A 20,393-nucleotide genomic window follows, 5' to 3' on the forward strand; every position below is an offset into this window, starting at 1 on the left:
GTTGCATTTCTGTATACTAACAATGAAATAACAGAAAGAAAAATTAAGAAAACAATCCCATTTAGAATCACATCAAAAAGAATAAAATACCTGGAAATATATTTACCCGAGGAGGTAAAAGACCTATACTCAAAAAACTGTAAGACACTGGTGAATCAAGTTGAAGATATACAAACAGGTGGAAGAATAAAGCTGTGGTCATGGATTGAAAGAATTAATATTGTTAAAATGACCATAGTACCCAAGGCAATCTACAGATTGATTCAGTGCAGTCCTTGTTAAAATACAAACGGTGTTTTTCACAGAGCTAGAACAAATAATTCTAAAATTTGTATGGAAACACAAAGGACCCTCAAATAGTCAAAACAATCTTGAGAGAGAACAAAACTCCCAGCTTTCACGCTATGCTACAAAGATATGGTCATCAAAACAGGATGATACCGGCAGAAAAATAGCCACATAGATCAATGGAATAGAATAAACACCATAGAGATGAACCCACACTTATATGGACAGTTAATCTGCAACAAAGGTGGCAGGAATACGCAATGGGGAAAAGACAGCCTCCAGTGAATGGTGTTGGAAAAACAGGAGAGCTACACTGAAAAGAATCACACTAGACTACTCTCACACTATGCACAAAAATAAATACAAAATGAATTAAAGACTTTTAAGACCTGAAACCATAAAACTTTTAGAAAAAAAAGTACACTTTAACATAAGTTTTAGTAGGGTTTTTTTTTGTTTTGTTGTTGTTTTTGGTTTTGTTTTTGTTTTTGTTTTTGTTTTTTATGTCTCCTCAGGCAAGGAAAACAAAAGCAAAAATAAACAGCTGGGACTACATCAAACTAAAAGTTTTGCACAGTGAAGGGAACTAATAAAATGAAGGCCACCTACTGAATGGGAGAAGATATTTTCAAATGATATATGTGATAAGGGGTTAATGTACAAAGAACTCATACAACTTAACATCAAAAAGCAGATAACCTAATTAAAAATTGGGCAGAGGATCTGAATACATACTTTTCCAAAGAAGACATACAGATGCCAAAAGACAGGAAAAAATGGTCAACATCACTAATCACCCGGGAGATACAAATCAGAATGCCAGCGAGATCATGTCATACCTGTCAGAATGGCTATTATCAAAAAGACATTTGGTGTAGTCATTATGGAAAATAGTATAGAGAACCCTCAAAAAACTAAAAATAGACTTATCATATGATCCAGCATTCCCACTCCTGGGCGTATATACAGAGAAAACTGTAATTTGAAAAGATACATGCACCCCAGTGTTCATAGCAGCACTATTTACAATAGCCAAGACATGGAAACAACCTAAATGTCCATTAACAGATGACTGGATAAAGTTTTGGCATATATAGGAGAATACTACTCAGCCATAAAAAATAATAAAATACTGCCATTTGCAGCAATGTGGATGACCTGGAGCTCATCATTCTAATTGAAGTAAGCTAGAAAGGGAAAGAAAAAATACCATATGATATCACTCATATGTGGAATCTTTAAAAAAAAAAAAAAAGACATTTATAAGACAGAAACAGAGTCACAGACATCAAAAACAAATTTATGGTTACCAGGAGGGAAAGGGAGTGGGAAGTGATAAACTGGAAGTTCAAGGTTTGCAAATACTACTCTATATAAAGTAAATATATAACAGGTGTTTTCTGTATAGCACAGGGAACTATATTCAATATCTTGTAGTAACCTATAATGAAATATGAAAACAAATATATGTATGTGTATGTATGATTGAAACATTATGCTGTACACCAGAAATTGACACAACATTGTAAACTGATGATATTTCAATTGAAAAATAGCAAGTGTTGGTGAGGATGTGGAGAAAAGGGAACCCTCATGTACTGTTGGTGGGGTTGTAAATTGGTACAGCCACTATTGAAAACAGTGTGGATGTTCCTCAAAAAATTAAAAATTGAACTGTTACATGATCCAGCAATTCCATTCCTGGTTATTTATCTGAAGAAAACAAAAACACAAATCAGAAAAGATATGCATCCTATGTTCGTTGTGGCATTATTTACAGTATTTAAGCTATGGAAGCAACCCAGGTAGCCATCAATAGATAAATGGATAAAGTCGATGTGGTATATATGTATACAATGGAATATTACTCATTCATAAAAGAAAAAGAATGAAATCTTGCCATTTGCAACAACATGGTTGGACCTAGAGGGTGACTATATGCTCACTGCATTAAGTCAGACAGAGAAGGACAAATGCTGTATAATTTTGCCTATATGTGGAATCTTAAAAACAAACAAATAAACAAATATACAGAAGCAGAGTTATAGATAGAACAAACAGATGGTTGCCACAGGGGAGTAGGGTAGGGGGAGGAAAGAAATAGGTGAGGGAGATTAAAAGGTAAAAAATAAATAAGTAAAATCATGTTATTTATAATTAAATGTTTTTAAGTTACCCAGTAATAAAATTTGAGAGTTGCTCAGGTTTTGAATCTACATACTGAGTTTCATATTTATTGAATTCTTACAATATACTAGACCTTTAAAAGTGCAGTTACAAGTTGGTCCCAGCCATATGGAAGCTTTAAGGCAATATGGCACATGTATTTTATGTATGACCTCATCTTTGAATTTCTAGATCTGCCTCTATATATGATTTGCTTTCTACCTCACATTCCCCTAGTATTTTTCTCCTATAAACTTCCTTTTCAAGAAGATTTTGTATTTTGAGTATTTATTTTTTGTTTGTTTTGTAGTATAATTTTAAGCTCTTCAATTTTTGTCTCTGCAAAGTAGGTAGTTTGGACTGGGGGGATGTGTTTTTACTGTTTTTTGTTTTAGCATGGTGAAAATTTTAAAATATTTTTGTGAAATTATGTATCTTTATTACTTTATATTCTTCCTTCAGAACATATTAACTGTCGTAATAACACATTTTCTAATCAGTAACTGTTTATAGGCATTTACATAGTGTTAGATATATCTTTTTTGAAAATAATTTTTTTGTCTTGCAACTAATATTTAGCAATTTTTTTCTGTGTAGGTTTAATGACATTCATGTTCCTGTCAGATTAGAAAGTGTGAAATTTGCCAGTCACTGTTTAATGAATCACCCAGATTTAGCAAAAGACCTCACAGGTAAGCGACCTGGTTTATTACAAATAAGAGAGTACTCACAAATATATTTCAGATGTGACCTTTGACTTCCGTTTCTGAATAGATTTAACTCTGGCACTATTTCAAGTCTGTATCTGTCATAGACTAGTAAATGATTTCATGTTTATACTGTAAAATTACATTTGAAATTTTCATATTTTAATCCTTTGGAGTTTTTTGGAAATCATAATTTGAGGAAGTAGACTCTTCTTATGACATTGGATTTTGGCACAAATCATTATATCTGTGTAATAATTCAATATAGTAACAAACCTAATAGTAAATAGGAAAGTGATTATCTTCTGAACTAGACTGGAATTTCTTATTCTTCATGTGAACACAGAGCATTTGAACCTACTTATTTGGTAGTAACAAACAGTCAGTATCAAAATGCTCTTTACCAAAAAAGAGGAAATAACTTTTTTTATTTTGTTATCATAATTATTTAGGGATTTTCTTTAGAGGTCATAGAATGTTACTATTTAGTGCCATATACAGATACATACTTATTAGCAAATTTGCTAACGGCATTTTTACTATTTTTCTTTTAAATCTTTTAGTTTGTATTGTTAACGTAAATTCTAAACTAATCAGTAACTTTGTTGTGATTTGGTTTTTCCAGAATAGTTGATATAAAATATTTATTAAGATGTTGGGGGGAGGAGGGTTGGAAGGGACAGACTGGGAGTTTGAGATTTGTAGATACTGACAGGTATATATAGAGTAGATAAACAAGTTTATACTGTATAACACAGGGAAATATATATAAGATCTTGTAGTAGCTCATGGTGAAAAAGAATATGAAAGTGAATATATGTATATTCATGTATGACTGAAAAATTGTGCTGTACACCAGAAATTGTAAACTAACTATAACTCAATTAAAAAAAAAAACTTTGAGACAAATGAAAAAAAAAGATGTGACTTTGAAGCAAAAAACAAACAGTGTGGTATATAGTTTATTTAGTTTATTTTGTGATTCGATAGTGTATTTCCACCTCTAAAATAATTTTCATTTATGCCTCATTTCACAGTTGTTTCAGTATGGACATAAGATTAAAAGCATTAGTTTGTTTTGGGTTTCTTTGGTCATTCTGTACATAACAAATATTATAGCCAACATTTAGCTTAATTTTTTTCTTTCATTATAGAATATTTGAAAGTTAGATCACATGATCCAGAAGAAGCTATTCGTCATGATGTCATTGTTACTATAATAACAGCTGCCAAAAGAGACCTTGCCTTAGTAAATGATCAGCTACTTGGCTTTGTAAGGGAAAGAACACTGGACAAACGGGTAAAATCTGAGTAATTTTATTCCTTTGTAATTTACTGTGCTTAATTACATTGTTAGCAAAATACAATAGAAATTACAATCTATTGTATTTAACGTTTTTCTGTGTGAAAGTCAAGTTAATACAGTGTTAAAGAGCTAATAATTTGTATGTTTTCTGCATATCTTTTAATTATCTTTACAAATGAATGTATTTGGATTCTATGGTTTTTCAGATCTTAGGTATGGGTTTGTCTTTTAGCTTACTTTTACAAAAAGGACGGCTAAATTAAAGTTATAGTTTATCTTTTCACTTACATGATGAGTTTCAAAAGAATAATGATTGATCACCTGCATTTATTTCTTATAGTTAGCATTTTCAAAAGTAACTGTCTTATATAACTTAGCTGGATTCATTGAACTAAAAGAATATCATACTTCCTATGAAAGTGATGTTTCCATATTGCTGTGCTAAACTTAGGTCTGAAATGATGGTTTATGTTTAGTTATTACTTTTTGTGTGATTTCCTCCAAGTGAATGCAGTTAAAAGTGTGGGCTGATAAAGAAGTAGTACTAAGAACAACAGTTCTTAGCAGTTATAGCAGTTGCTGAGCAATAGTATCAACTATAAATTCAGCCATAAATAACAGACAGATAGGCAGGACAGGCTGATTAAACATGTTACTTATGCAGTATCTCTTGGTTATGAAATACAGCAAGATGTATTCTTTAAATTCTTTCAAAATAGTCACAGAAGGCAAATAGATAAAGTGTACATCATTTAACTTATTCAACTATGTCAGTAATTCTATCTCTGAAGAGTTTTTTCCCTTGGCTTAAATTTAAATGGAATGACACTCCCTACTGGTTAGGTTAACTGCCCACATCCCCTTCCCCCTATACACACCAGATTTCAGGTATTGCCATTTGTATTATTGCCTCCTTTTAGAAACGTTTCACTCCTACTTCTGTCAGTGTTTAAAGTTTTAGGAAGAGTTGAGTAACTGATTCTTGATAACAGTATGTTACGGTCTGATAGCACCTACTGGACATTTAAGGACCTGGATTTAGTGTAATGAATTAAATGACCTTGAGTATAGCCTTTCTAAAACTTGTTTTCTGTAAAATGTGGGAACAGGACTTAATCTTTGGTTTCACTGCTTACATTCTTTAGTTTCATGTAAGAAATGTCAAAAGGCATCTGTGTTACCTGTTACAGGAACAGAGTTTTATACCATCTACTAAATAGCCCCCAAATGAGAAAATTTTAGAAAAAAAATTATAAGAAAGTATTAAATAAACCAAAGATAGTATTGATTTGTCATTGAGACAAGTCTTTTTTTGGTTATTGTTTTTATTCCATCATACTATCTTTGTTTTAACTCTAGATTTTTGTAGTCTCCTTTTCTGTCTACCCTCTTGTCACCACCTTTCTTTCCTCTTAGTAAATCATCCCAGTCTCTTTAAGTCCAAAAGAATCTTTAACTGACTAGGATGTGACTAGGTAAATCTTTTGCCCTTTTAATCTGCAAAGTAGGAAAAATCACCTAAGATAATCACTAAGGTGCTTTCCAACTTTGTAATTCTAGGATCGTGATACTAAATTTTGTTCTTCATGTCCTGAGTTAATATCAGAAGGGATATAACTAGGATAAAACATTCCAGATGATAGGGCCTTTGTTTGCAGAGTAAATTATACACTTTCTCTTTTATCTTTTAATCACTTCTAAAGCTTGACCAAAATTTTTTTAGGCAGAATCTAATGAAATCTTCTGTAAGATTTATTTACTGTTGCTTGGCTTTGAAGGAAATAAAAAATTAATAGATGATTTAGCAGTATTTGCATTGGATAATTTCAGAAAATAGTCTGTTTTCTAAATAGGAACATACTCAAAATGATTGGTACAGCAGTTTGTCTGCCTCTTATAAAAATAAACATTGTGCCAATTTATACATAAAGAAATTTGATTGTGCAACCTAGTGAAAGAAGTGGCAAATTTTGCAGTATATTGAAGTTTGCTATCTAGCTCATCCAAAAAAACTTTATATTTTCTAGTGGCGAGTAAGAAAAGAAGCTATGATGGGTCTGGCTCAACTTTATAAGAAATACTGTCTTCATGGCGAAGCGGGAAAGGAAGCTGCAGAGAAAGTCAGCTGGATAAAGGACAAACTTTTGCATATATATTATCAGAATAGCATCGATGACAAGTGAGTCTAATATGTTGGTAAAATGAATTTAAAAGTGCTTTTAATTTTTTAAATATAAGTTCTATTTAATTTTTTTCACAATGATTTGTTTCTAAGTTTAGAAATCACTTTCTGCATATTTACACATATCATGTTTAAATAAAACTCTAGCCAGGATTGTAAGTTAGCATAATAAAAGTGAAATAGTCATGAGATTTGTACTGAGACTAGAGACCAAATGTTCATTCTGCCCCTTACTGTATGTTAGCTCTTGCACAACTGCTTTAGCTTTTTTATGCACTTGATTTTATCTAAAAATGAGTAATAATAAAGCCTTCCTTATGGAATTATCATGTGGATTAAAGAAAATAATGAATGTAAAGACCCTTAGCCCACTGCCTAGCAATACAGCACTATTTAATACTAGTTATTTTTCCTTCTTACAACACTGTAAGAACCATTAGAGGTGTTACTGTGCTTTTTTTTTAATTGACATAATGATCCTATATTTGTATATATTGTGAAATGATGGCCACAGTAAGACTGTTTAACATCTGTACCCATACTTAGTTACAAAATACTTTTTTTTTCTTGAGATGAGAACTTACATTGTTTTCATTTTGTGAATGTTGCTTACAATTCTGTATTGGATTACAATAATGATTTTGGTTTTTTGCAAAATACTTTGCAATGTTTTATTGAATTAGACTACTTTGGCATCATTGGATATGTATTTCACTGACTAATGAAGAGCTTTTGTATTTTCTTATTCCAGTGATATTGAATAAATAAATATAAACTTAGCAAGAAGGATATTCCAATATTGTAAGGAATTTAGAAAGTAGAAAGGAGATCAAATGTGCATAGGAAAAGCTAAAATTTCAGGAAGTTCAAGAGAGATTCCCCCTTTTTGTACTCAGTGACAACATAGGAAAGGAGCCAGTGTAATTAGAGGAAATTAATGGGCTTTTTGGTGGGTGGGTTTTTTTTTTTTTTTTTTTTTTTTTGAGAATTAGCTGTTCTTGAGATCATAGCCTTATATGTAGTGTTAAGCAATTCAGTATAGCTGCAGACTGATGAAGAATAGATGGAACAGCCTGTCACCCCATGTTTAGGAAAAACATATAACCCTTTTAGAACAAATGTTTCATACTGACAAATTAACAAGTGTAGCCAGAAATAGCAATCATAGCTCTAAACTGAAAAATAACCATACTTGCAAGGAAAGGCCTTGATCACATACTGATCTTTTCCACTGTGTTTGCACACACAGGTGTAACTATTGGTATGGTAACTTTGCATAAAGTGGTTAAAATACAGAATGGCTATTGCTTCTAAAAATGGAATGATTTTATTACTTGGGGTTTTTTGTTTGCTTCATAGACTGTTGGTAGAGAAAATCTTTGCTCAGTATCTTGTCCCCCACAACCTGGAAACAGAAGAGAGAATGAAGTGCTTGTATTATTTATATGCTAGTTTGGATCCAAATGCTGTCAAGTAAGTTACTTTTTAAATGATTTAGAGTATTTCTTGGAGATTTTATAAAATTATTTCATCTTATTAATTGTCGTTGATAGGGTTGTTGCTTATTCTAGTTGAATCAAAAACCCCAGGTAAATATTTATAGAGAAAATTTTTATGATAAAAATTCAGGTAAGTTAAAGGCAAAAATAGTCCTGTATTCATAGACGTATTTGTCCACTGAGCCAGTAATGTGGTTTCAGGGATTCAGTGAACCTTATGTCAAAATTATCTTTTGGCCACCTGTTGACTGCCATCTAGATTACACTATTGGAGCTCTCCCATACTAAGCCTAAGAATTAAGTCCTGGTTCTTTGTCAGGAGCGCATATCCAGGTCACTTCAAGGTAGGGTAACTATATGATTGATGTCCAAACAGATATTTTTTAGATTGAAAGGAGGCAGTATTAATAATTCTGTCCAGACAACCAACATAAACTTTACCCCAGGCCACATAGAATGTGTGGACATTGCACTTTAATAAAGCTTTTTAAAAAGTAAGTCAGTCCTGTCATTGAGAATTCTGATTCTTTTGAATAAGAATCTCAGCCATTACATATATAACGTATGTGTGTGTGTGTGTAGATTTATATATATACATTTATAAGTTCACAATTATATATATAAATCTACAATTTTCATATAAATTCAAATTTATGGAAAAGTTGCAGGAATAACACAAAGCTTTATGATATCCCCTTTAACAAGTTTCATCATTTTTGACCACTTGCTTTATCATTTACCATTTGCACATACTTTATTTCTGTATACATATTTTCTTCTGAACCATTGGATCCCTTTGTCTCTAATACACTTCAGTTTATATTTGCTAAGAACAAGGATGTTCTCTAATATCACTAGAGTACCCTAATCAAAATCAGGAGATACAATATTGATAACAGTATTATTGTCTAATCCAGTGTGTATTCAAATTTCCTCAATTGTCCAAATGTCCTTTACGGATTTTTTTTTCTCCTTTTTGTAACACATTGCATATTTGTCATTGTCTCTAGTCTCTTTTAATTTAGAACCATTATCAGTCTTTGTCTTTATGACTTTGACATTTTTCAGAAGAGTATTGCATCTGTAGAATGTTCTCTCATTTGGGGTTCATCTAGTATTTCCTTATTATTAGATTGAGATTATGCATTTTCAGCAGAAGTTTCATAGAGTAACATATCCTTGTTGCAGTATATTAGGAGGCTTTAGCCATCATTTTTAAAAAAAAAAAAAGGATTTGTAAATGGATCCTAATGTTCACTATAGGTAGTAAACCTTTGGCTTAAGGTCTTGGTCTCTATTTATATTTCAAAATATTTGGCAAAGAATACTCAGAGATAAACTTGTTTCCCAGAAGTCCTCTGGGCACCTGAAACTATGAAGAGAGTTTGTGAGAAAAGAAAATCTGCTTTCATGGAGAGAAGAGTCTAGAATAAACAAATTCAATTTAAATTTGGCATCTTGAATCTGCATCATTTCTGTGAAACTTGTTTTTTTGAAATGGTCCACGTTCCTTCATGCATACCCCCATAGCCTGGCATAAAAAGGTCTTAGATGATCTGATCCTTTCTATAGTATGTTTCAGCTTCCTGATGCTCTCCTACTCACACTGTGTGCTCCTAGCCTATAAAAAATATTTTTAACTTTCCTGTATGTTCCATGCACTTCTATGACATTTTATCTTTTTTTAGTACCAGAACGTTCTAGCTACCTCTGCTTGGAATGTCTTTCAATTCCTCATTTACCTCACAAGATCTTATCCATCCTTCTAAACATCTCAAATATTTTCTCTCATAAGAAGCCTTATATTTACTATTTCAAACTGAACTATCTTAATCCTAATAAATAAATTTTCTGGTGCTTAAAATTTTATGTAGATGTAGAATGATGTATCTACTCTGTGCAATAAGTAGTAAGGTTGAATAGTTACCAGTATTGTTATTTTTTTTCATGTTTATAACTATTTACAGAGCTCTCAATGAAATGTGGAAGTGTCAGAACATGCTTAGAAGTCACGTACGAGAACTATTGGATTTACACAAGCAGCCTACAGTAGGTTCATGATTTGTTTAAATTTATGGTTTGTTATAGTCATTGTTAGTTTTTCTGAAGTTATATATAATCAAGTAGGCAAAAAGTATCTCAAGTGTTTTATTTTCTGAATGTCAGTTAAACAATTTCTGTAGTTACCCAAGCTAAATTTCCATTTCACATGAGTATAACAAAATCTTACTTTCCAGCATGAACAAGGAAATGGTGTTTTCTAGTTTATCAAGCATTTAGACACTAGGAATTTATACATAGTTTATCAATTTTCAAATTAGAATTAAACCTCAAGATAAAATTACATTAGAAGTCATAATATATTTTTGCTCTGTGATTTTTGGTCCTTAGCTGTAGTCAGTGTCATGATTGGTATCAATCCTATAAATATGCCAAATCAAATTAACAAATTCTGCCCAATGTTTTCTGGAACATGAGGGAAAGAAACTTGAATAATCTCTTAGTATATTTCTGAATATATTTGCTAGAATAGATGTTCTTAGCCAGGGAACCATAGACAGAGACTCCTCAGTGCCCATGGATGCTAAAACAAGGGTTTTCGAACCTTTTTTTGTAATCGACCAGATAATAAAAATGTAGGCTTTGCCAGCCATACACTCTCTGGTGAACTACTTGACTCTGCCTTTGTGGTATAGAAGCAGTCATAGATAGTATGCAGATAAATGGACATGACTGATCCAACAAAACTTTTAACAAAAACAGCAGATCCCAATTACTGAGATTTCATACAAATTAAATAATAAAATAAAACTTCATTGCAATGGAGGAAAGTGAAGTAAGAAGGGAGGTGATCATTTTAACATTTGGGCCACAAAGTAGCTAATAGAACTTTATTCAGAAAGAAAATTTTTCTACTCTTCACATTTTTAGTTTATTTCTTTGGTGTATGGTTTCACAGTAATTTTGATATGATAATTATTTTCATTATCTTCTGTTCGATCTTCTGGCAAGATTATTTTCCTAGGAAAGTTGTATATTCTTTTTAAAATTTTTAAATACCTTTCTTCTGACGTCTCCTTTCCTGCATTTGTGCTAACTTAATTGTTGTTGCTACTCCGTACTTCATTATCAACATAGGGTGTAGATATGGTAAGCACTGTTCTAGTGGGTAGATTGTGATGGATTTTTTTTTTTTTTTTTTTTAATATCCAGGTGGGAAAGGTATAACTCAAGTGGTAGAGCACATGATTATCATGCATGAGGTCCTGGGTTCAATCCCCAGTACTTCCTCTAAGAATAAATAAATAAATAAACCTAATTACCTCCCCCACCAAAAACAATTTAATTAATTAAAAATAGAAAATATCCAATACTGTGTATAAATTTTCTTAAAGAAATTTGTTAGCACATATGACTTCTTTTATTTTTATTTTAAATTTCAGTCAGAGGCTAACTGTTCCGCCATGTTTGGAAAACTGATGACCATAGCAAGTGAGTATGTTTGTTGGCTCCATAGATACATAATAAACATCAAATAATTTACCCGGTGAAACTATCAATTTAATACTAAGTAAGACAAAAATAATTCTTCCCTTATTAATTTTATTTCTAAGAACCAGGTAGGCTGATTATGTTTTGATGGCTTAAAATTATTTTTTAAGACAGCTTGCTTTTAGTTTAGTAGAGTAGTCTTTCTTTTGTAATATTGATTCTTTTTTAATTTTATAGAGAATTTGCCTGACCCTGGGAAAGCACAAGATTTTGTGAAGAAATTTAACCAGGTTCTTGGGGATGATGAGAAACTGCGGTCTCAGTTGGAGTTGTTAATCAGCCCGACCTGTTCATGCAAACAGGCAGATGTTTGTGTGGTTAGTAAATTATACTTCCACATTTGTTCTCCTAGCTTTGCTTATAGAAGCTTTTATTTCATTAAAGCCTGCTATACATAGATTATTTTATTTGTATGAGTTTAACAATATTATGAGCTCTGAATTACCTACAAATAGATCTGTGCTCAACTTAGTTCTCTTTACTTACCACTCATCAGCCAAATTGCAGGAAAAACATTAAGTGGTCCTAGGAATTGAGCAAGATAAAATGCTGTGTATTTAGTAGACACTCATTAGGTAAATAAGAATTTTCTAAAGGCTTGTGTGTGTATGTATTTTCTTCTCCCATGCATTAGCACAGAAAAAACCCTTGTTGGTAAATCAGCAATAGTTACATTGCCATATGTGCATTTATAGATAATTCCTATCTAGGCTTTTGTCTTCATTATGTTTGTAAACTATTTATTGTATAGAAAACTAGAATTATAGACAGCATCTGGAAGGAAAACTTCATTCATTTATTCAGCATTTTATGAGACAGTTCTCTAATTTCATTCATATCAATTACTACCAGTATAACCTTTAGTAAGTTCTTCAGTATCTTTGAGCCTCATGTTTATTGCCTGTAAGTGTTAACAACCTCGCAGGGTTGTTAAGAGGAGATATATATAGATACAGATATTTGACCCTGCACTACCCTTTAGGATTTAAGTGAATTGTATTTCTATGCTATTACACATATATGACAAACACTATGCTTGGACCCAGCTTACAGAGATGAATAAGAGAAAGAAAATCATTTGTTATTTCTGTCTAACTTTGTTCTGGAAAGAATTAGAGTGGGATAATTATTTAAATATGTGATAAGGGATAAAGACTATAATATATATATACAAGTCTTCTGGGAGCATGGAGTAGGTTTTTTGTTTTTGTTTTTTCAATCTAGTAGGGATACAGGCCTGGCAGGAATATAGGATCTCTAAGTGGGTCTAAAACGAGTAGTAATTAGGATGAAGTTGGGGGGAAACATGTTAGGGAAGGGAGCAGTGGGCTCTTCCTTTGGACCTAGGGATGTGGATGTGCCAACTACTCAGACTACCTCAGTCTTTGCATTTCTGAGCTGGGTGGTTTGCTGAGAACGTCTAAAGATTTCATTTACATATTTGGCATTTAGAATTCTAGTTTCAGAATACTATGTCCTACAGGGCATCTATTATTATAAGTTGGATCATAGAATGAAATAGCTTGAAAATACCCTAGAGATAATTGACTTAACCACTTTATTTTACAGATAAGGAAATTGAATTTTAAGAAGGTGAAGTTTCTCATTCAGTGTTTCACAGCTAGTTATAGTGGCTGAGCTGCAGGTAGAGTCCAGATCTCATAGACCCACGATAGTGTTCTTTCTATACATTCCATCATTGTTTGCAAGAACCAGCACAAGCTGTACTGTATTGCTAGAGTACTGCTCAAGAAATACGGACCTTGAGAACAAACAATCAAGTGGTATTATTTGGTCTGAGAAAAAAGTAGGACTTGGGCTTAAGTTTGAAAAATGGCAGTAATGTGAATTCCTGCTGTTTGCCAGACCAGAAATATCTAAGAGTTTCCAAATCCAAAAAGTATATGCAAAACAGATGTAACCAGAACACCTCAGGATGAATACTGCAGTCATGCAATGCAGCCAATCAGTGCTTCTGATTTTAGGAACCAGGAAAGTAGAGATGAGGACTGACTGTGCTTGCACTGGAAAGAGCAAGATAATGATGCCTTTTTGGAGGGGAGGTTATTCTGAGGATGTTTAAGTAATGGGCCACAAAATGGCTAATAGAACTCTGTTCTAGAAGAAAAAATTTCTACTCTTCACATTTTTAACTTCATTTTCTATGGTAAATAGTTTCACAGTCATTTCTCTCTTAGCTCTTAACGTTGTATATTCTAAGCACATTTTTTAATCTATGTATTCTCTTGTGTAAAGTAGGACTTAACAACAGCCTTAAATGCTCAGGAAAACAACCACTGTTAGAATAGTTTTTGCTGTTTTTCAGAACATCTGTATCATTTTGTCCTTTTCTGCAAGGGCTTTTGATATTAGTTACACGTATGCTTTAATATCCACATTCCTTTTTACCTAATAGTTTCATTCTGAAGGAGAAGAAATATATAAACATAAAATTAGTTTCTGTCATTCTTTGTGGCTTTTATTCCATCTTTGGGAGTCCCTTCTCTGTCTCCTACTAATGTGTATTTACCATCACCTCTTTTCTAAATGACAGTAGCTTCCTACTTCTTAAGAGGTGAACATTACTTAGTAAGAATGGAGATTCTGATAGTTTTCTCCCCCTTTGCCTCAGTTCCAATCCTGAACATTTTTAGCAAAAATACTTTAAACAAGAAATATGAATAGATACATACTGTGGAGTAAAACGACTATGCATGATGCTGTAGTGAGAGGGTGAGCAATGGTATTGAGATCTGTGCTATATAGATTTGCTTTTTCTTTAGACTTCAAGTTTTGAGTTTCCACACCTTGATTCTAGAAAAGGACCACTTATTTACCATAGCTTCAGCTCTGCTTGTTATTTTATCCTCTAGAACCTTCCTATGATAATTGTTCCCAAATTTTAAGATTTTCCATGAAGGTTGTTAATTCAGCATTTGAGGCAGTCCTAGGTTTGAATTTCAGCTGTAACAGTTACTATCAGTGTGACCTTTAGTAAGTTACTCACTATTTTTGAGCCTCATTTTCTTCATCTCTAAATATTGTCAGTGTCATAGGATTGTTAAATGAATAAGATCGAGTGAAATTTTATGTATGGCCTAATAGAAGGCCCCCTGCACTGCCCTTTAAGATGTAAATAAATAGTAATTCTATGGTATTACATACACATGACAAACACTGGGATGCACAGTACGTGTGAGTATCCTTATTTTTTTTCTTGAATGTGTAAAGAAAACAGGAAACTGTTTAGTTGCTGCTATTACCTGCCACAAACTAATTTGGCTTGCTGCTTATCCCCAGTATCACTTAAGATTCTTGACACATGTCATATTTTAAAATAGTTGTTATGAGAGATTATCTAAATATTACGTATATAAAATGTGATTATGAAGGGTTACCTAAATGTAAGATTGTTATGTGGGATTACAGAAACACCAAGTTTTTAAAACTGTCTAATATTATTGTTTATATACAGTGGTATATTTTATATAGTGCTATTACTGTGTTTAAATGTGAATTTTTCTTTTTCCCTTTAGCATTTCCTTTTTTATTTTTCTATGCTTATATAGTACCATATACAGGACTAGGTAGTATCATAACTGTCTTCCCTAATGCTTTTCCATTTGTTATTACTTATATATAGTTTGTCTAGCAATTTTCCAGAGGTGTATTTGTTGTTAGACAGTCACTGACTTTGTTAAAGCAATTAAATTCAATACAGAGTGGGGGAAAATCACCTCTTTGGGAGACCTGCACAAAAAAAAAATTGATTTCAAAAGATAATATAGTCTTCAAGTTCAGATTTTAAATATGTGTGTGTGTGACTTAGAGCAAATTATATGAAGACTGAGTACTGCTTAAAATATTATTTTCCCAAATGCTGAAGTTTTGCCCAGTTAATTGCACCTTACAAAATAAATCAGGCATCTCTTAATGACTAAAAAGTTTTTTTCAGAATCTGTTCCTTCGGATTTACACTCTAATAACTAATATGGATGGTATCTAATTTAGTATGACCCTTATAATTAATTTGTGTCAAGACGTCTCTGAAACTAGGAATTTTTTTTTCCTTTATCCCCCTGGAAAAATATCATTAGATTTTTTTATGAAAAAAATACTTATTAATAGAGTGACTATCATTTATTACTGCTTTATAGTTTGGAGGACGTTTTAATATGCATTATCTTCTCAGCTAACATTTACATTTACTCATCAGAGATAGTGAATTAAAAGCCTTGTTATTAAAGTAAATTTCTTTCCCAGTGCCCAGCACATTGTAAATTTAATCTTGTCTTTGGAGGAATCCATCTCTGTAATCATTAAGTCCTTATATTCTTTGCAAACTTCCAGCAGTAATGTCTTTTCTTTGTAAGAGCTGTTTGATATAATTCCACCATCTTTGAATTATGTTCTTCTAGAACTGAAAAACTTTATAAATTTATGAATGAATTCTCTTCTCTTTAAAAAAACAAATTGTTGACATAAATAAAACACAATTTTTTTTTCAAATTAAGAAGTAAACCAATAAAACGTACCCATGAAAGTACAAGTTGTTTTTTAATTTTTTCAAAAGTAGTGCATTAAAGAGATTGTTTACTAAGCAGTAATTTCATGGGAGAAATATGAGATAAAAGGCATAAGTCATACCATGTCACCCCCCTTTCTCTTCTCTCAAGTCCAGGTTTTGTAGTGATTCCCTAATCAGTATATAATTTTAGCCAGGGTGTAAAGCAGAAAAAAGTTTTTTTGTTTTTTTTTGTGTTTTTTTAACATCTGATGGTTTTGAATCTTTAAATGCTTTTGATGCTCAGTCATCTTTATTTTGAAAAACATGAAAGAGAATCAGACTTAATGGTAAAACTCTTTCCTTCCTATAGAGAGAAATAGCTCGGAAACTTGCAAATCCTAAGCAGCCAACAAATCCTTTTCTAGAGATGGTCAAATTTCTGTTGGAAAGAATTGCACCTGTGCACATTGATTCAGAAGCTATAAGGTAAGCTAGGAAATATATTCACTCAAAAATAAGACTATAGTCTGAAACTACAGTGTTGTAAATTTAAATTCTAGGTCCCTAAGGAGACCTAAAAAGGTTCTCTGCAGAATAGTATTTTGAAAGGAGCACAAGATTGCCATTAGACTAATCTGCTTTCAAAATATATATCTGTTACTTACCAGCTTAGTGGCTTTGGGGAAAGTTCTCTAATTTATGAGTTTTTAATTTATTTTTAACTTTAATGTGGGTATAACGTCTCCTTGTTGGATGATTGTGGATTAGTGATAAATATATAAAAAGTAAGTAGCCTAGCATAACAAACAGTGACAGCTATTGTTCTTAACTGTTCCCATAATTTCATACATTTCAGTTGTTTCTAATGATTTCCCATTGTAAACTTGTGTGAATACTTTTCCCTTGCCCTAAGCATTTTTCCTGTAGGTTAGCTATATATCTTTCTTTTCACGTTAGATTACTAAATAGCATTTATTGACTCTTTTTTCAAACAGCCTTGGATTAGGAGACCTGGTTCTAGGTATTAGTTCTTTCATCTTATGTGAATCACTGCTTTGGTTGTATTGAAATACCAATTCTTTTCATTTGCTACGGCTGCCATAACAAAATGTCATAGACTGTGTGACTAAAACAACAGAAATTTATTTTCTCACATTCTGGAGGCTAGCAGTCCAAGATCAAGGTATCAACAAGTTTAATTTCTCCTGAACCTCTCTCATAGCGTGCAGATAACCTCCTCCTTGCTTTCCTTACACATCAATGTCGTAATCTCCTCTTCATATATGGACAACAGTCATTGAGGATTATCGCCCACCCATTTGACCTCAGTTTACCTTAATTATCTCTTTAAAGGCCCTATTTCCAAATATAGTCACATTCTGAGGTACTGGAGGCTAGGATTTCAGCATATAAATTTAGGGAGTACATAATTTAGTTCATAATGGTAATGTGGGGTTTGGGGGGTTTTTTAACTAAGATTTCCTTATCCTTTTACTTCCTTATTTGCAAATAAGAAAACTAAGGTTTCAGAGAGACTAAGTGGTATGTTCCACAGCTGGGTGATGACAAAAAACTATAATAACTTAAACTGAGATTCTTTGCTCTATACCATTTGATTTTAATGGGATAAATCAAGGAAATGACAGACTTGAGCACTCTTACCTTTGCATATTGACTTTGAAAGAGACATATAATGGCATCAGGAAACCTCTGCTATTTGTCTCCATGAGGCCTCACAGGGTTTCGTTACTTTAGTAAATTATAATAAGCTAGTGTTTGATCTACAATCTTAAAAGACCAAAAACTCAATTTTTTTTCGATAGCTTCATGGTTGTTTGGACTCAGAGAAAACAACTTGTGGTTAGGATTTCAAAGAGACTAATTTTATGCAAAATTCCCATTAATTTTTCTGGGAAATATGTCATAATACTCCTTCCATGTAACCAAATATTCATGGAATATAAATTGCAGATAAAAGCCTTGATGATTCATTTAACATTACATTTAATGGAGCAATTTGTAAAGTACATTGGGTAACTGGGGAAGGAGAGCTACCTACCTAACCCAGACTGTGAGATAGGCTTGTTACTAGGGAAGGTTCCTGAAATAGATGGTATATAATATGGGTAGTGAAAGATCAGTAGGAATTCTAGTAGATTGGCAAGGTGAAGATTGCAGGGCAAGAGCAGACCAGGCCACTAGCCCCATGGCATTGGGTAAGTTATTTAAACTGCTCTGAGCTTTAATTTTCTCATCTTTAAAATAAGAACAATAATAATAATTACTACTCAGTGGAGTTGTTGAGAGGCTGAAATAACACATGAATATGTAAAGCACTTAGCATAATGCCTCACACACAGTAAGTGCTGAATGAGTGTTAGTAGCTATTCTAGCAGACATAAAAGAACAAAGGCAAAAGGAATCAGTAGGTATTTAGAAAATTGCATGTACTTCAACCATGATGAAAGATTTGGGAAGAAAGGATTGGGAATAGTAGAAAATCATTATAAATACAACCATTTTTAAATTTATTTATTTATTTTGTTATATTTCCCTCAGACTTATGTCCATACAAATATACATATGCATACTACAGTTAGTTATTGGTCTGTAGATAGTGGTTGAAAGTGAAGTAGTAATTGTAGTAATGATTAAAACCTGGAGAGAGTGTACAATTTAAAAGGAAAAAGGTTGAGGACTGAATCCTGCAGAAAATTAGCAGTTAAGAAGCTGGCAAAAGATAAGGAATTTATTAAATTTGAAAAATGTTTTAATGGAGGCATGGTCAAAAGTAGAAAATCAGGAAAGTGGTATCACAGAAGCCAAAGAGGGACTAAAAGGTCAGGGGTCAGATGCTACCAAGAGTGAAATAAGTACTAAAAAAGTATCCGTTGAATTTAGAAAATAGAAAAACAACACAATGCCCAGAATAGTTTCTTTGGTTAGCAAGGGTGAATCAGATTACCATCAATTGAGAAGGGCATAAGATAGTCCTTCCACATCCACATCATGTGTACACAAAGGAAATATTGAGCAGAGAAAACTGTTCAAGCCTAGAGGTGACTGGCCTAGCTCAGTAGGAGTCCACTATATCCCACCTGGCCACCTTGAGGTCTGAGAAAACCAAAGGGCTATATACCCTGTCATACCTCTAAACTGCTATAGGAGATAAATGTTCCCCGTTTATCTGGGGGAGCCAGTATAAACAGTTTAGCTATAAAAAGCAAAGGAGAAAAATGAGATGATGCAGAGAGTAAGTTTGAAGAAGGGTCTTTTTTTGTTGTTTTTAATGAAGGAATTTTGAATATTTAAATACCTTTAAAAGGTATTGAAGAGTCTTGAATTCAGGCCAAATCCTGTGTGTGATTTTTCAAGCTCAACCCTAGTCAGTTACAAAGACTTTATCTGGAAGGCCTCATTGGGGAAAACTGCCCTCCATGCACCAAACTTTGTACACAGGCAATGCACTGCATTCTCTGAAAGAAGTTGCAGTCAAGAACTCGGGAGCTTACAGTCCATGGCCTTGCATGTGGCTGTGTTCTGAACCCAGATGCCTCCATTTGAGGCCTCCTTATGAGTATATCGGGGTAAGGAGGTCCTGAGCCAAGGCTTTTCCCAGGTGTCTCTGCCAAGATCTCGTTATCAGGAGGGGGAAAGTAGAAGCTATGAAAATATCTTCTCATCTCTGACTGAGTACTTTTCCACTCCTGACCCTTCTCCTCTCCCTTCTCTCTGTTCTATAAAAGGGCATAAACCCTTGTTTGGGACTCCCTCAGCAGGGAAAGAATCCCAGCTCTTAGCTGGTCCACCTGCCCCTTACCTAATGCTCTTCTGTGGGCATAAATGGGATAGTCGGGGAACCAGTTGATTTTTTCCTATTTGGCTTCTGGTTTAACATCACAGTAAGTGATTAAAGGCTAAAAAAAGGTATTAAAAGAAGAGAGGTTGAAGATGGGCTAAAAGGAACAGAACTATGATAGAACAGTATCCCTAAAGAAACAGAACAGGAAGAATGAAATCTTCCCCGATGACGTGAAAAAATGATAGATACAAATTCGAGGAGGTAAGAAGATAAGGTATAGAAAATTACAGTTTTTACTCAAAGCCTCCATTATTCTCCATTAGGTTAAAAAGTGAGGTAATCTGCTCAGTGTAAGAATTTAAAAAATAGACCTAAGTTAGAATG

At 33.0% G+C, this 20,393-nt stretch overlaps 1 protein-coding gene across 4 annotated transcripts in view; it reads left to right on the forward strand.

Moving 5' to 3' along the window:
- The window catches only part of PDS5A (PDS5 cohesin associated factor A), a 118,225-nt gene that overhangs the window by 52,708 nt on the left and 45,124 nt on the right, over positions 1–20,393 (forward strand). For all 4 annotated transcript variants that reach the window (XM_064487327.1, XM_064487322.1, XM_064487330.1 and 1 more), the window contains exons 10-17: positions 3,052–3,146; positions 4,316–4,461; positions 6,495–6,646; positions 8,009–8,122; positions 10,116–10,197; positions 11,592–11,640; positions 11,878–12,017; positions 16,578–16,693. In XM_064487327.1, the coding sequence (XP_064343397.1) occupies positions 3,052–3,146; positions 4,316–4,461; positions 6,495–6,646; positions 8,009–8,122; positions 10,116–10,197; positions 11,592–11,640; positions 11,878–12,017; positions 16,578–16,693 (894 nt within the window). The remainder of the gene's footprint in view (positions 1–3,051; positions 3,147–4,315; positions 4,462–6,494; positions 6,647–8,008; positions 8,123–10,115; positions 10,198–11,591; positions 11,641–11,877; positions 12,018–16,577; positions 16,694–20,393) is intronic.

This window comes from Camelus dromedarius, chromosome 1 (assembly GCF_036321535.1).
Source record: "Camelus dromedarius isolate mCamDro1 chromosome 1, mCamDro1.pat, whole genome shotgun sequence".
Lineage (NCBI taxonomy): Eukaryota > Metazoa > Chordata > Mammalia > Artiodactyla > Camelidae > Camelus > Camelus dromedarius.